This window comes from Nyctereutes procyonoides, unplaced genomic scaffold, assembly GCF_905146905.1.
Source record: "Nyctereutes procyonoides isolate TBG_1078 unplaced genomic scaffold, NYPRO_anot_genome, whole genome shotgun sequence".
Lineage (NCBI taxonomy): Eukaryota > Metazoa > Chordata > Mammalia > Carnivora > Canidae > Nyctereutes > Nyctereutes procyonoides.
The window spans coordinates 43,182,653-43,198,619 of record NW_026575024.1 but is presented as its reverse complement, the minus strand read 5'-3'; the positions used below and the strand labels follow the sequence as shown (position 1 = coordinate 43,198,619).

Sequence of the window (15,967 nt, the reverse complement as noted above, 5' to 3'; positions counted from 1 at the left end):
TCCCCTCTTCTAGACGATGGATTCTCAACTCTGGGCACAAAACCAACGGGAGACTTTAGAGGATCAATACACCCCTGGAAACGTACGCAAAATTGTGTGCAAGAGCAAATGTGCATTTTTCTAGGGCGGTCGATCATATCATATTCTCAAAGAAGATTATCTGAAAAGGTTAACAGCTGCACGAATGAGTTAAATGAATGAGTAAATGAAAGAACTTGGAAGATTTTTGTAGCAGTATCTGCCAAAAGAAAAAGAAAAAACACACACGAAAAACTGAACCGTTCATCCCAACACCGCATAACTTTTCAGGACACAGTGGCCAAGTTTAAACAAAGTTGAATTCTGGAAAGGTAGTCGGAGACCCGGGTTCTAGTTCCAGCTGCCACGAAGCACTAGTCAGGTCATTTCACCAGCATTTCGGGTTACTCAACTGTAAAACGAAAGTTGGATCCTCCCGCACCCGCGGTCCGGGGGGTCCCGACCCAGACGCCCGCCGGCCGCACCGCCAGGCGAAGAACGCGTCCCCCTCAGCGGACCCCTGAGCCACCGAGTGCTTCAGCTCCTCCGCCCGCCGAGAGAAGGCTTCCTCCCGGGAGCAAGCCCCTCGGCCCCCTGGCGCCCGCGCTCGCACTCACCGGGCGGGAGCCGTTCACCGGAGCGCGCGAGAACCCACCGCGGTCAGATCGCGGATCCGGCTCCCACCGCCAAGTCCAGCTCAGCTCTCAGCCCACTGGTCAGCGCCCCTGTGCGTCACACCACGGCGCCGTCCGCTGGCCAATCAACGAGGGGCTCCGCGGCGGAGGAGCGGAAGCGAGACTCTCCGTGAAGCCGCGCCGCCATCTTGGAACAGGGCAAGACAGTCGCCCCCTAGTCCACAAAACCACAATTCCTCAGAACCTAAGTTCCTCTGAACGTCTGCACTTCAGAAAGCGCCAGTGCTGGGCTGCTTCCTAGGTGCAGCCGGGCCGGCAGGCCTCAAGGATCCGCCCAGATCCGACACGATTACCGCCCCCGTAAGCAGGAAGTCCCTCTCTCATCGCCTTAGTTACAGGGAAGCGAGAATGATGACGTGTGGTACCGGAGAAAGGAGGAAGCCTTGGCGCGGCGCGGAGGAAGCTGAGGCTTGCCGGGAAGAGGAGTCAGCGCGGGCGGGGGCGGGGCGGGGCGGGGCGGCGGGAGACCCGGGTCTCTGGTCGAGGAACGCTTCCCGGAGTTCCTAGCGGGTTTCCTCCTCTCCTCGCTGTGTTGGGTTCACGCCCCCCGCAGGGACTGGCACTGGTGCAGTCTACTCTGTCCGTCCCTGCCATCCTTCTCGAGAAGGTGACTAGTTGAGAACTGTCCTATTCTAGCACCCTAGGAGGCTGACAAAATCCCCAAGTATATACGCACTACGCTGGGGGCGCCTGGGTGGCCCCGTGCTGAAGCGCCTGCCTTTGGCTCAGGCTGTGCTCGCGTCTGGCATCGGGCTCCCCTCTGCCTCTCTCTGTGTGTCTCTCGTGAATGAAGAAGTAAGACCTTAAAAAAGCAAAACTGCTTTCTACAGCCACTACAGGCATCATACACGTTCTCCTAAGCGACAGGAATGAGTACGTCTGTTAATCTGACCCAGAGATACAGCCTCTGTAGTACATGAAAATAAGAAGCAAAGCGATATGAACTTAAAATTGTGCTTAGAACGTATCTAAGACATCCGAGAATCACCGTTGATCAGTTCGACTTAATACCAGTACAAAATCTTAAATTTCCTACAGAACGCCAGTTAGTTTAAGTTGATACCCTGTGAAACATAATTGCTCTTTGTTTTTACATGATTGTTCTTGATATAAAAAGTTTGTGGAGGGGATCCCTGGGTGGCGCAGCGGTTTAGCGCCTGCCTTTGGCCCAGGGCGCGATCCTGGAGACCCAGGATCGAATCCCATGTCGGGCTCCCGGTGCATGGAGCCTGCTTCTCCTTCTGCCTGTGTCTCTGCCTCTCTCTCTCTCTCTCTCTGTGACTATCATAAATAAATAAAAATTAAAAAAAATTTAAAAAAAAAAAAAAAAAAGTTTGTGGAACAAAAGCCACACTGTGGAAGGAGCCTCGGTGCCCATCGAAAGATGAATGGATAAAGAAGATGTGGTTTATGTACACAATGGAATATTCCTCAGCCATTAGAAACGACGAATACCCACCATTTGCTTCAACGTGGATGGAACTGGAGGGTATTATGCGGAGTGAAGTAAGTCAATCGGAGAAGGACAAACAGTGTATGTTCTCATTCATTTGGGGAATATGAATAATAGCGAAGGGGAATATAAGGGAAGGGAGAAGAAATGTGTGGAAATATCAGAAAGGGACACAGAACATAAAGACTCCTAACTCTGGGAAATGAACTAGGGGTGGTGGAAGGGGAGGAGGGCGGGGGGTGGGGGTGAGTGGGTGGCGGGCACTGAGGGGGACGCTTGACAGGATGAGCACTGGGTGTTATTCTGTATGTTGGTAAATTGAACACCAATAAAAATTAATTTATTTTTAAAAAAGTATGTGGAATAATGATTCAGTTCTGTGGAACAAATTTACATTTTGCATGTTCCTACAACATTATGCCAGAATACTGTTAGATTATTCCATTATGATTTTTTTAAAGATTTTTCCCTGACAGCCGTTTGCAGAGGGCTCCTAATCACTTCCAGTTTGATGCTGTTTGATTCAAGCTGAATTTTTCTCAAATAAGCTCTTAATAATTTTAATATGCCTCAGTTTATCTTTTAATGGTCCTAAACTGAATTCATTGTTCCCCTTGCCCTAAACTAATCAGTCTCTTGTACTTTCTTTTTTTTTTTTTTAAGATTTTATTTATTTATTCATGAGAGACAGAGAGAGAGAGAGGCAGAGACACAGACAGAGGGAGAAGCAGGCTCCATGCAGGGAGCCCGACATGGGACTCGATCCCAGGTTTCCAGGATCAGGCCCTGGGCTGAAGGCAGCGCTAAACCGCTGAGCCACCAGGGCTGCCCTCTCTTGTACTTTCTATTTCACTCAGAGATACCATTCTCCTCCCAGTCAGCCTAGTAACTAGGGAGTTATTTTTGGTCCTTCCTTGTCTCTGATGGGGTTCAGGACACACTACCCCAAATTTGTTGGCATATTGAACATTTTAAGCTGAAAGATTTTGAGAGAGGGTAGGTACAAGGAAGACCGCCACTGACCCCTCCTGTCTCTCCTCAAACAGATCATAAGACCTTCATGTGGGAGATGCCCTCCCTTTATCAGCAGGAGACTTTTGCTACCTCTGCAGACAGAGGGGAGCTATGTGAGCTGGACTAACGTCATCTTGGATTAATCCACCTTGACTACCTCTTTGTCACCTGAAGCCTTCTCCAGCACAGCTGCACCCCTCCCACAACTTCTTTTTGTCTAACCACACCCTTAAGTACCCTTGGGGCATAACATCCTTGACTTGCTCTGGAGATACGATTTTGACACAACTATTCTCAAATATTTCTTCTGTGGGTGGTCTCCCAAGACATATTCCCTTACCCGTAGGGCTAAAAAAGTGAGCCTCATGAGAGGTAGGATCACAGAGATCTACTCATCTTGCCGCTGCCCAAGACACGAAAGTCCCTTTGGTAAATTATTTGTTGTCAAGCTGGACTTACCAGGTTTTTTTCTTTGGTCTTAGGGCTCTTCAGCCTTTGGAGATAGTTTTGCATATACCACCCTTAGATGCAGAGAGGAATCAGAAGAACAGCCCTTGCTAAATTTCTTCCAGTTTACTATCCTTAGCTCATATCCTTTTGTCCTTTGCATTTGCCTCACAACCTACCACTCTTCACAAAAACAATCTGGTTAAACTGCTTTGTTGGGTTTTCATTTCCTTATGAAGGCTTTCATGTCATGTAAAACATACTTAAAAACTAATTTGTATGCTTTTCTTTTGTTCGTCTGTCTTTTGTTTCAGAGCCCCAGCCAAGAACCTAGAAGGGTAGAAGGAAAGATATTTTTTTTCCCTTGTGTTTCTGACACCCCAGTCCTGAAACTGATAATGAATCACTTGGTCTTGTTGATTTTTTTATTCTAAATATTTCTCAATTCCATCTACCTATTTTGTTCAAGCCCTCATTCTCCTTCACTGAATTACTACAACGGCCTCCAAAATGACCTCTCTGTCCAGATTTTGTCAAACCCCAATCTTACTTTGGTTGCCAGATAGATTTTTCAGAGTTATACATCTGACCCAGACCTTCCCTTGTTTAAAACTCTGGCTTTTCCCCACTCACGGAATATCTTTTTCTTTTTTTAAGATTTTTTACTTATTTATTCATGAGAATACACAGAGAGGAGAGAGAGAGAGAGAGAGAGAGAGAGAGAGAGAGGCAGAGACACAGGCAGAGGGAGAAGCAGGCTCCATGCAGGGAGCCCGACGTGGGACTCAATCCCGGGTCTCCAGGATCACGCCCTGGGCTGTAGGCGGCGCTAAACCGCTGAGCCACCAGGGCTGCCCCCCACTCACGGAATAAAGTAGATGTCCCATCTTGCTGCACAAGGCCCTCCATGATATACTTACCTCAATCCTACAGCACTGAACCAATTGTCTCTCCCAGCCTATGTGTGCTGTGTCTCATCTCTGTGCCCTTGTGCACACCCTCCTCATTGCTAAGAACCATCTGGTTTTTGTGGGGAACAAAGGCAAAAGGAAAAAATTAAATTTCCTTACTACTTTCAGCCCATTGTCAAGTCACTGAGACAGAGAGAATGACCTTCTCTAGGAGCTCAGCTGCCTTGATGTTAATACTTTACTAAGGGCAAAAGGCAATCCTAGTTTAACATTACCCCAATTTCCAGGATCCTTTAACATATAAAGATTCCTTTGGAAACTCCCTTTATCTCTACCCCCAAGATCTATGTTAGCAATCATCCTCCAAGCATATGGCCCACTGATATACATCTGAAGGGCCTTATGACTAGGGTTTTAGTAGACTGTAATAAATGACTTTTTCCTAACAATAGCTCCTAGCCCCTTCAGGGTCCTGGAAAACTTGCTTCCAAAATTCCTTGGAGACTTAAGTTAACCTCCTCCCAACTTGAAAGTATAAAATCACTTGCTGCTTACAATCCCAGGGCAGCTTTTTCTGTCCACAGGTTCTGTCACTGTGCTTTAATAAAACTATTTGTTTGCACTGAAGACATTTCAAGAATTCTTTCTTGACTCTTTGGTCTGAACCCCAACATTTCACATCAATGGTCACCTCCTTTCTTTTCCCACTTAACTCCCATGTGTCCTTCAAGACTCCGAAGAAGCTCTCCTTATATTTTCCTTTCTTCTTATTGGTAAAAACAAGAATGCTATGTGAAGGAAATAGAAAATGGACCACAGAAGAAGGTAGAATGCCACGACAGTGAGTTTGGAGAATCAGAGACAAACTGCCTCAAGAAGAGATTATGACCTAAAAAAAAAAAAAAAAAAGTTCAGGCAAAGGAAGGTGATTCAGGGGAGCCTGGATGGCTCAGTCAGTTAAGCATCTGCCTTTGGCTCAGGTCATCATCCCAGGGTCCTGGGATTGAGCCCTGTATTGGGATGGAGCCTGCTTCTCCCTCTCCCTCTGCCTGCCACTCCCCCTGCTTGTACTCACTCTCACTGTCAAATAAATAAAATATTTTTTAAAAAACTTAAAAAATAAACAAAAACAAAAAGTAAGGTGATTCAGAAAGAGAGCCATAGAGGCTGATGGCTGAGTCTCTCAGAAAAATGAAAAAGGGGGAGGAGGGTGGGCAGGTGCCTGGCTGCCTCAGTTGGTAGAGCATTCGACTCTTGATCTTGGGGTCATGAGTTCAAGCCCCATGTTGGGTGTAGAGATTACTCAAAATCTTAAAAAAAAAAAAAAAAGAAAAGAAAAGAAAAATGAAAGCAGCCTTGTCAAGTTCTTAAGAATGGCTGTTTCAGGGATCCCTGGGTGGCGCAGCGGTTTGGCGCCTGCCTTTGGCCCAGGGCGCGATCCTGGAGACCCGGGATCGAGTCCCACGTCGGGCTCCCGGTGCATGGAGCCTGCTTCTCCCTCTGTCTGTGTCTCTGCCTCTCTCTCTCTGTGACTATCATAAATAAATAAAAATTAAAAAAAAAAGAATGGCTGTTTCAATATTAGCAAACTATGTACCAGACATAAATGTACATTTTCATTTTTTTAAATCATAAAAGTTAGTTTTGAAATCAAGCTATTTCTTCTTTGATAACAACAAGCTCAGGGATCCCTGGGTGGCGCAGCGGTTTAGCGCCTGCCTTTGGCCTAGGGCACAACCCTGGAGACCCGGGATCGAATAGTCGGGCTCCCGATGCATGGAGCCTGCTTCTCCCTCTGCCTATGTCTCTGCCTCTCTCTCTCTCTCTCTGTGACTATCATAAATAAATAAAAATTTAAAAAAAAAAGATAAGCTCAGAAAATGCTTGCCCAAGAGATAGAAAGTAGAAAACAAATCTGCAATCATTAGTGACAAAAACAATCTAAGAAAGATGAAAGTTGAGGCCATTACCTTTTTTTTTCTCCTCAGAGGAAGAGTCAACTACCTTGTGAGTGTGAAGAAATACAAATCTTAAATCTTGAGGAAGGATAGATCCTTTTTCACCCCATGGTTCCTGTTAAAGGAGTGTCATTGTTTATTGAACTAAAAAACACTAAACAAGCAATCTCTAGGTTACAGAATGCCTCTGCTTGTTTTAATTTATATTTAAATTTTAAACAGCTTCATTGAGGTATAACTGACACACAGTAAGCTGCACATATTTACAGTATACAATATGTAAGTTTTGGCGTCTATCACCACAATCAGGATAATGAACCTGGTTAAGGTTTCCTTGTGTTTCTGGTATTTTCCACATTTTAAATAAGTGGAATTGATATGGTATTTACTCTTTTTTTTTGTCTGGCATATTTCACTCAACATAATTATTCTAAGATTGATCTATGGTGTTGTGTGTCTTAGTTATTCATTCCTTCTGAAGTGAATAAGGTTACATTTAAAATTCAATAATACTAAACTTTTAGAGAAAATTCAGAGTTTAAGGTCCAAGAAGAAAGAGTATGTCTGGCTCTTCCTAAAAAATGTGGTTGTGGGGTAGTGTATCTTTGATCACCTGCTTGTGTCTGTTCAAAAAATAAATTGCCCAAGAATGTTTCTCAATAACAAATACTGAAGCCCATCTGATGTACATGGTAAGTCCATGGGAAGGGCAAGGAATAAAAAGGACTTTCCCGTTCATTCCTGTTTATCTTGTTTATTTTCTTAAATTTTATTTATTTATTTGAGAGAGAAAGAGAGCAGGAGGAGCCTAGGGGCAGAGGTTAGAGGGAAGGATAAGCAGATTGCCTGCTGAGCCGGCAAACTGGCTCTGAACTCTACCCCAGGACCCAGAAATCATGACCAAGCCAAAGTCAGCCACTTAACCAGCTGAGCCACAGAGGTGCCCCATGTTTATTCCCATTTAAAACCACACATGCACACTTTTGCCCACCTCAATATCAAAGATTTGGATAGGAATGCTTGGGTGGCTCAGTCAGTGAAGGGGCTGACTTCAGCTCAGGTCATGAACCTATAGTCTTCCGGTGGAGCCTCATGTGGGGCTCCCTGCTCAGCGCAGAGTCTGTTCCTCCTTCTCCCTCTGCCTCTCCCCCTACTTGTGCTTGCTCTCTCTCAAATAGAGAAAAAAAAAAAAGCTTAAAAAAAATAATAAAAGGGGGCACCTGAGTGGCTCAGTGGTTGAGCATCTGCCTTTAGCTCAAGTAGTGATCCTGGGGTCTTTGGATGGAGTCACACATCAGGCTCCCTGCAGGAAGCCTGCTTCTCCCTATGCCTAGGTCTCTGCCTCACTCTCTGTCTCTCATGAATAAAGTCTTAAAAAAATAAATTGGATATATCTATGAGGTATGACAGGTTCCTAAAATTTCAGGACTACAATATTATAATAGGTAAACTGCTTCATTGCTACCTCAGTTTCCATAGTCTCTAAATCGATTAAGATAATGAATATTATCCATGTGCCCTACACCACTGGTGATACCTTTTAAAAGGACAGCATTTAAAGCAATGAAAAACAATAACCAGGGCTGACGGTAAGTATTGTACTAATAACTGTTTTGAAATTAAAAGGAAAAGTAATAAGAATTCCGAGAGTCCTCGACTCATAAATACGTTATTTCTGTATTTTTGGAACTAAAAACACACTGTCCTATAGAAATATATCACAATTATAGTATAGAGAGAACATATTCTAGGCGGTGTCACAGCCTATCCTAAATAAGGTGAGGAAGGGACGAGAACGCTAGTAAGAGGCAAGTGAAGAGCGATTCACATCCTTTTGCTGGAAATAGTTAAGTTTGCTTTAGCGGCCTGGTAAGCTAAGGACGCGGGTCAAGGAGCCGGCCCACCGGCGCCCCGGAACTACAATTCCCAGAATGCCTCGGGGCGGCTCCGCAGCGTGTGACGTCTGGGGCTCCCGGACTAGAGACTCGGCTGCTGGGCGACGCTGGATCTTCTGCGCTCACGGCTCTCCCAAGCAAGGCGGTTATTGTTCCCGGGAACGGAGGCGGGGATGTGGCCACCCACGGCTGGTACGGCTGGGTGAAGAAGGGGCTGGAGCAGGTAAGAGACGCGCCTGGCTGCGCTGGGAGGTCTGGAGCCGGAAGGGACGGAGGACTGAAGTTTGCACGTGTGTCCACCAGCCCCCACCCCGCCCCAACACACCCCCTGCAGCAAAGCCCTCTGTGTTTTCATTCCTCTTCCTGGGCCCTGTCTCAAACTCGAGAGCTAGTGGTCGGAATTTTGGTGGATGAAACAGCCTGGAAGACTTCTCTGAGAGCTCAGTCGTGAGGGTACAAAGCACCACCTCCTAGAGCCCCCTCCGTCTCCCTGCATCTGCTGCTGGTTCAGATTTGCCACTTGCTAGATGATTGTACATCTTGCTGCTCTGCTCCCTGCCTCAGATCGAAAAAAAAATCAATATGTAATATTTAATATACAAAAACGATGTAACATATGTAAATTATGAAGTATAATAGGAGTACCTGAGGCACCATCACCAAACTAAAACTGTGACATTAACAATACCTTCGAAGCCACATGTATGCCCCTCATCCCATTTCCCTACCATCCTGAACTTTTTTTTTCATTTGCTCGCCTTTTAAAAATGAACACACTTTTGCAACTATGTGTGTGTACTTCAAACAGTATAATTTGGCTTCTTTGTGAGCTTTATAAAAGTAGTGTCCAACTGTAGTTGTCTTGTTTTTTAACCTCTTCCATAACCAGGCAATAGGACTGCTTTCTGGGTTGCCATGCTCTAGAGCTCTAGAGTACATTTCTAGAATAAAATTCCAGGGTTATGCCTGAAAACCAAGGCCAGAGCTACAAACCAGAAAGATCAGGGCTGAAGCTGTCCAAGAGGGTAGGATCTCCAACTTTCTGTACCACGTTTCTGTACCACGTTTCTGTACCATGTTTTACCTCTTCCTAGTGCACAGTCTGACACCGGGTCAGTTTGTCTAGAATGCATTTATCCTGCATTCTGATGCCTCTATAGTTATGTGCCTACAGCCACAAACAGATGTACAAATGCAGATATAGGTCTCTGTATATAGAGACTGACAGAGCTGGCTAGAGAACTACAGACAGAAGGAGTTTATTGGGAGGGATTGTCTATTCATATGTAATCCTATGACACTTAACCAACACTTCATTTCATGGTATAAGCAAATACTTACTGAATTGATAAAGATTGTATCAGGTGTCTCATTTTTTATTAGCAAAGTATTAATTGTAATTAAGCTCTTTATTATAGCTTTTCCCCTTCCCCCCATTTTATAGATACCTGGTTTCCAGTGTTTGGCTAAAAACATGCCTGACCCAAGTAAGTTTTAAATGTATTTTTTAAATAGCCTTATCTTATTGGGTTTTGATTTCACCGGTTTCCTGATAGAGAACAGGATTATCGAGGTAAAGAGGCCAAGGGGAATATATACCTAAGAATGAATGATGGCAAGTAGTTTGAGGGGAAAGAGTATAAACTAAAAAAATTGTAGAAAATTCTAGTAAGGATCAAGAAAAGCATCTAGGCTTGGTAAAATTGAATTTTCAACTTTGCAAGCAACTTGACTTTCCCTAAGTCAACAGATATTTTCAAGCAAAATTTATGAATATCTCATGTGAGACAGAGATATGATGAAACTTTATAGCACCTATATGAGATTGGAATATTTCAAAATGTAACACTGCCACTTTTGTTCTATGCCCATGATTTGTGTCGAGAATTTTCTCTTTGGAAAGAAAGAATATATAGGCATGTGAATTTGAGAATGTTGTCTAGAGTTTTTTTCTTGAGTTTGAAAGTTTACATTAAAGCTTCTGAATTATGTTTTTATCATTACTTCAGTATTTTCTTACAAGAACATGGTGAGAAATAAAAGCAAAACCAGATAGGTAGGTAGAAAGAGAGAGAGAGAGAAACACCAAACTGTAGATTTGAGTCTTTCAAACAGCAACACATGAATCGTTGGCTCTGTTAAAACACCTCCATCTCCCATTTGGTCCTAACCTGAGAAGTACTGTATAGTCATCAGTTAGAAGGGGGGTGGGGGGACAGCACTAGACAGTAGGACTGTCCCTGTCAAATGATACTGTCTCTTTACCCCAAATCTTAGTTACAGCTCGAGAGAGCCTCTGGCTGCCCTTCATGGAGACGGAGCTGCACTGTGATGAGAAGACTGTCATCATAGGCCACAGTTCTGGGGCCATTGCAGCCATGAGGTGTGATCCTCGCTGATCCCCCCTCCCCGCCCCCTGTGTGGGCTCCAAGTGGTTCCAGACCTCATTGCAGTTCCTTGAACATGCCAAGTTCATGTGCCTTAGGCCTGTGCTTGCCGCCGTTCAGCTTGGGATACTCTGTTCCTAGATACTTGTATTGCTTTCTTGTCTTTAAGTCTCTACTCGAATGTCTCTTTCCACTGAGGCCTACTCTAATCATTTCCACTGAAGCCACAACTTCCCTCCATTGGGACTTTTTCAATGACACTGAAACCTCAGTGCCTAGAAGAGTGTTTACCCTACCCACCCCACCCCCACCTTTAGGATTCATGGCAGGTTCCTGATGTTCTTGGTTAGAACTTCATGTCTCTCCCTATAGACCTATAAGGCCTAGAGGATGACTTAGCTGGCTGAATAAGCATATTAGGTTTGGGTTTCTTAAGTATTTGCTAGGCTGGATGACAAAGGAAGTTTTTTTTTTTTTTCTTTTTCAGATTTTATTTATTTATTCATGACAGAGAGAGAGAGAGAGAGGCAGAGACACAGGCAGAGGGAGAAGCAGGCTCCATGCAGGGAGCCCGACGTGGGACTCGATCCCCGGTCACCAGGATCACACCCCAGGCTGAAGGCGGTGCTAAACTGCTGGGCCATCGGGGCTGCCCAGGAATGTAGTTTTTTGTAGCCTCTTGTCCCAATCAGTCACTCATGGTGTCCTATGAATTGCATGTCAGAGAACCTTGCCAGATTCCATAACCTTTCTGCCACACCATTCTAAGCTATGAGATCATGCTTTCCAATGTGGAGCTACAGAATTTCTCAGTACAGTCTTAGTGTTTATAAGCTGCTAGGGGTTGTCTGGAAAATGGACAAATCCCATTTTACTGAAATTTGTACCAACTCAAGGCCAGATGAGTTTTTCTCAGGCCACTGGCTACCAAAGATGTGGCTTTTTTGTAAAGATCCCTGGAACTTAGCACAGGATTATCCATAGCCTTCTAAAAATTAACTTCTAAAGGTAAGGTAGGCAAGGAGAAAATAGATGCCAAAACTATGACGTATAAGATTGTCAGGGAACAGGATATTGATAGTCACAGAGAACCACCCCCCAGATAATTTACTAATCAAAAGGGGACAATTGCATCTTTACAATGGATGTCTGATAGCTATCACTTTTAAGTAAGCACAATCTCACCAATAAAGGGACACTGGCATTGTGCATCTCTGATATGATGGAGTGGGAAGGACACATTGCCTATGTGGTATTCTTGCCCAAAATGTTTAACCTCTGATCACAAGGAAATAAATTCTGTTTAGGGATGATGTATAAGACAACTGGCTTAAACTCTTAAAAAATGTCAATGTCATTTAAAACAAAAAATTTAAAAGTAACTAGAGAGTCCTGAGAACCAAATGCAGTACATGATCTTCAATCTAGGATTGAAAAGCAGTTTTAAAGAACATTCTTGGTACAATGGGGGTAAAATGAATACAGATAGTATTACTGTCTGCATGTTGAGTGTACTAGCTCTAATAATGGGACTGTGGATATATGAGACTACTTTGTTCTTAGGGGATACATTTGTTTAGGTATAAAGTGAATGAATCTAGGTGCTTCTTGTTCCCCTAAGGTTTATGTAGGTTTGAAATTTTTCAAAACAAGTAGTTGGGCAAAAGTTAAGGCCAAAAACAAAATACCAACCCTAAATCTTTCCTGGCACAAAGGCTTCTTGAAACTATTACCACTTCACATCTTTCCCTAGCCTAGTCTTTGTTCCCTAGAACAAAGTTCCCCTAGAGGGAACTTTCTACAAAAAGGTAGCTGAGTGTCTGCTTGCCAGGCTCTGTACTGTGCACTTTGTGACCAGGGTCACAAAGATCAAGAAGGTTCACAACTGCCTTGAAGGAGCTGAGGGTTTATTGGGGAAGATAGGTATGACACAAATGAGTACTACAGTGCAATGTGGAGTGTGTGGCAAAAGAGGTACATTTCCACCATGGTACAGTAGTTCTTAAAATATGGTTAACAGATCACTTGCATTTGTCATATGGGTTGGGAGGGGGCGAGGTCATGCCTTAAAATGCAGATCCCTGGGCTTCCTACCAACCCTCTGAATCAGATGCTCTCTGGGACTGAATCTACAGGTTAACCAACCAAGCAATGCTGATGGATACTGAAGGTAGGTTAATAGGCACATCAAAGAGAATGATTACACTTAATGTATTTTTGGAAAAGATCACCAAAGAGGTTTGGACCACCTTGAAAAATGAGTAGTAGCTCATCAAGTAGCCAAGGGTAAGCCATTAACCATTGGCTTATAGTTCTACAGTTTCCTTACTATTGTTCATATTAAACTCAACAGCTGGGGGATCCCTGGGTGGCTCAGCGGTTTGGCGCCTGCCTTTGGTCCAGGGCACAATCCTGGAGTCCTGGGATCAAGTCCCGCATCGGGCTCCTGGCATGGAGCCTGCTTCTCCCTCTGCCTGTGTTTCTGCCTCTCTCTCTTTATGTCTATCATAAATAAATTTTAAAAAACCAAACAAATCTAAAAAAACTTAACAGCTGATAGCACCTGCCTTTTGTAAGCTAAATCAGGTATTTTCTGACAGTCAGATTTAACATTGTTAGCTGACATCATTTCTCTTTCTCCAGGTATGCAGAAACACACCGAGTTTATGCTATTGTGCTAGTGTCTGCATACACCTCCGACTTGGGGGATGAAAATGAACGGGCCAGTGGTAAGTTTGAAGGCAGAAACCAATACAGAAAAGCCTTTCCTCTAGTCACAGGGCTGCCTGTTCAGATTAAAGAGCACTGGCTTTTGGATAGGCCAAAAACAAACAAACACCTTTAGTAGCATATGAGAAACATTTATTGCCCTTTAGATAAAAATTAGGTCTTTTGAGAGGTGATATACCACTTCCTAATGAACTCTAGAGGCCTGATTTGATCAGAGCCAAGTACTCCCCTTCACAAGTAGCTATGGTATAAAGCTCTACAGATTTGCAAACTAAAGGACTTCTAACTCACACTTAGGCTTTGATTCTTTGTGTCTCTGCTATGGTTCTTGTCTCTGCTATGGTCCTTGCTAGATACTTTACAATGGCTAAATGGAAATGATCCATGGGCAGTAACAGGTCATATATATATATACATATATATATATATATATATATATATTTTTTTTTTTTTTTCCCCATAGGATACTTCAACCGTCCCTGGCAGTGGGAGAGGATCAAAGCCAACTGCCCTCACATTGTGCAGTTTGGCTCCACGGATGATCCTTTCCTTCCTTGGAAGGAACAACAAGAAGTGGCTGATAGGCTGGAAGCCAAATTGTACAAATTCACTGACCGTGGCCACTTTCAGAACATGGAGTTTCATGAACTGATTAGTGTGATAAAGTCTATGCTGAAAGTACCAGCATAGAGAGGATGATTTCTGCTATTTTGCATTCCAGTATAGGGGTAGGGCAATTACCAGGTTATTAACAGATAAAAACAATCTGTTATCAGATTAGATAAAACAGATTATTCTGTGTATTATCAGACACATAAAACAGATCAAATTAAGTTCTGAAAAACTTAGCTCAATGTTCAAATTAAGTTACAAACAGCATTTCCATTTTCCATAGGATCTATTATCTCACAAACTGCTATGAACGAAAGCAGTATTTTTCCTGTTTGATTTGGGACATAAGGATGGCTTAACTACCTTTGTCCAAAGTGAATAAACAAACGGACTCCAGGTTTCCTGATTCCCAGTCCAGACTAAAACGGAATAGTTTCGTGTATGTTGTAGGAGTGGTACTCTTCTTTGAAAGACAACTTTTGCTATTTTGAGGGGGAAAGAAAATGTGATTAAGGTCTAAGTGTTGGTTTAGAGCTCAAACCATTAGCTATTTTGAGCTGGCCCAGGACATTAAACCCAGACTAGGGCCTCCATCTTGACGCCCTGCCCCAGTCCTTCATGTTGAGGGAGAATGATCCATACAGATCTGAGGCAGGGGTCTACCAGGTCAGACAAGGGACCATAAGCCCAGCCTGTACATATACTTGAGCATAAGGCCAACCAGATGGGTGCTGGACCACAGTGGTGGGGATTAGGGCAACATGGGGAACTCTTGCCCTGTCTAAATTGTTGCCATGTGGGAAGGGGCAGGTGTTGCCAATTTTCTGACTTTTTGAGGAAAAAACTTCATGCGGTGGTTTTTATATTTAAGGACTATACATGTTTGTATACCCAGTTCATATGTATAGGAGTTATGTCCAGTACATGTACATATGGATGATATAAGTTGGCAACAACAGTGTAAATAAAAAATTCACAAACAGTGCAAGACACAAAATCCAAACCACCCATTTGTGACTTCTGCCATTAGGATTAACTTAGCCAGGTACTTAAAAGATTCTCTGTGAAGCCTGAGAAATGAACATAATGTCAGAGGATACAATCACAGGAACAATGTAGATGTTGTTACAAAATCTTAAGAATTTTTAAAAAGTCTTTCCATATCTCAGATTTTGTTCTATAAAGAGTTCTACCTTTAACTTCCACGGTTCTCTTTTAAGCCTCATTTTACAATTTTTCTTCGGATCATATTCCCTCAAAAAAAAAAAAAACCCCACAAAGCTTTATTTCCCAACATTTTTTGGCTATTATGATCCCTAAGTATTGCCTCAAACAATTTTGCAGTGACTTCATACTTGATGTTGCAGAACCTGATGTTTGCTGCAAAGATGTGAATTCCCTGTTTATGTCTAAAGGAGATTCAAAGCCATAATTTTAACCTGAAAAGTCTTGGTTTCCAAATATGCTCAAAGAAAAAAGTTAAAGACTCTCAACTTTTTAATAGCAATTATCTTAGGGAATGGGAATTTTAGATACTGTGTGGTGGGGTTCTAGATATGTGTGTTTTTATTTTGTACACCTGGGTATTATTTCAATTTGTTATAGTTAACATGTATGTATTACTTTTATAATTAAAAAAATTAAGAGTTGACATGTTAGTGAAAAGCAAATTAGAAAAATCAACTGAATAATAATTTTCTTAAAGAGGTGGTTTAGCAGTGATTTGACCAAGCCTGTAGCCAAAGTTTGATTCTATTTGAATTATTTGGAATTAGCCATTGCTGTACTTAATCTTGGCCTTGTTTTCCTAATTCCTTTCTCAAAAAATTACAAAGTTATACAAGTAA

At 43.1% G+C, this 15,967-nt stretch overlaps 2 protein-coding genes across 7 annotated transcripts in view; one reads left to right on the top strand and one right to left on the bottom strand.

Annotated features, from left to right (window-relative positions):
- Nucleotides 1-4,636, bottom strand: part of SEC23B (SEC23 homolog B, COPII coat complex component) — a 41,687-nt gene extending 37,051 nt beyond the window's left edge. For 3 of the 6 annotated variants that reach the window (XM_055302365.1, XM_055302350.1, XM_055302356.1), the window contains exon 1: nt 636-1,094. The gene's annotated coding sequence lies outside the window, so the exon portion shown is untranslated. Of the gene's footprint in view, nt 1-431; nt 570-635; nt 1,095-4,547 lie in introns of those variants that run through there. The other 3 variants (XM_055302374.1, XM_055302382.1, XM_055302391.1) reach the window with 2 other exon arrangements.
- Nucleotides 17-15,967, top strand: RBBP9 (RB binding protein 9, serine hydrolase). Its single transcript, XM_055344839.1, has 8 exons — nt 17-82; nt 445-822; nt 927-1,013; nt 8,450-8,614; nt 9,836-9,878; nt 10,669-10,774; nt 13,422-13,507; nt 13,972-15,967. The coding sequence occupies exons 1-8, from the start codon at nt 17-19 to the stop codon at nt 14,196-14,198; spliced, it is 1,158 nt and encodes a 385-aa protein (XP_055200814.1). The 3' UTR covers nt 14,199-15,967.

Excerpts from the sequence above, each read along its gene's own strand:
- RBBP9 (XM_055344839.1), top strand. The coding sequence starts at position 17 with ATGGATTCTCAACTCTGGGCACAAAACCAACGGGAGACTTTAGAGGAT. Across the intron at positions 1,014-8,449 it reads CCGACACGATTACCGCCCCC|CGTGTGACGTCTGGGGCTCC; the intron begins GTAAGCAGGAAG and ends GCGGCTCCGCAG. Across the intron at positions 10,775-13,421 it reads GGGGCCATTGCAGCCATGAG|GTATGCAGAAACACACCGAG; the intron begins GTGTGATCCTCG and ends CTCTTTCTCCAG.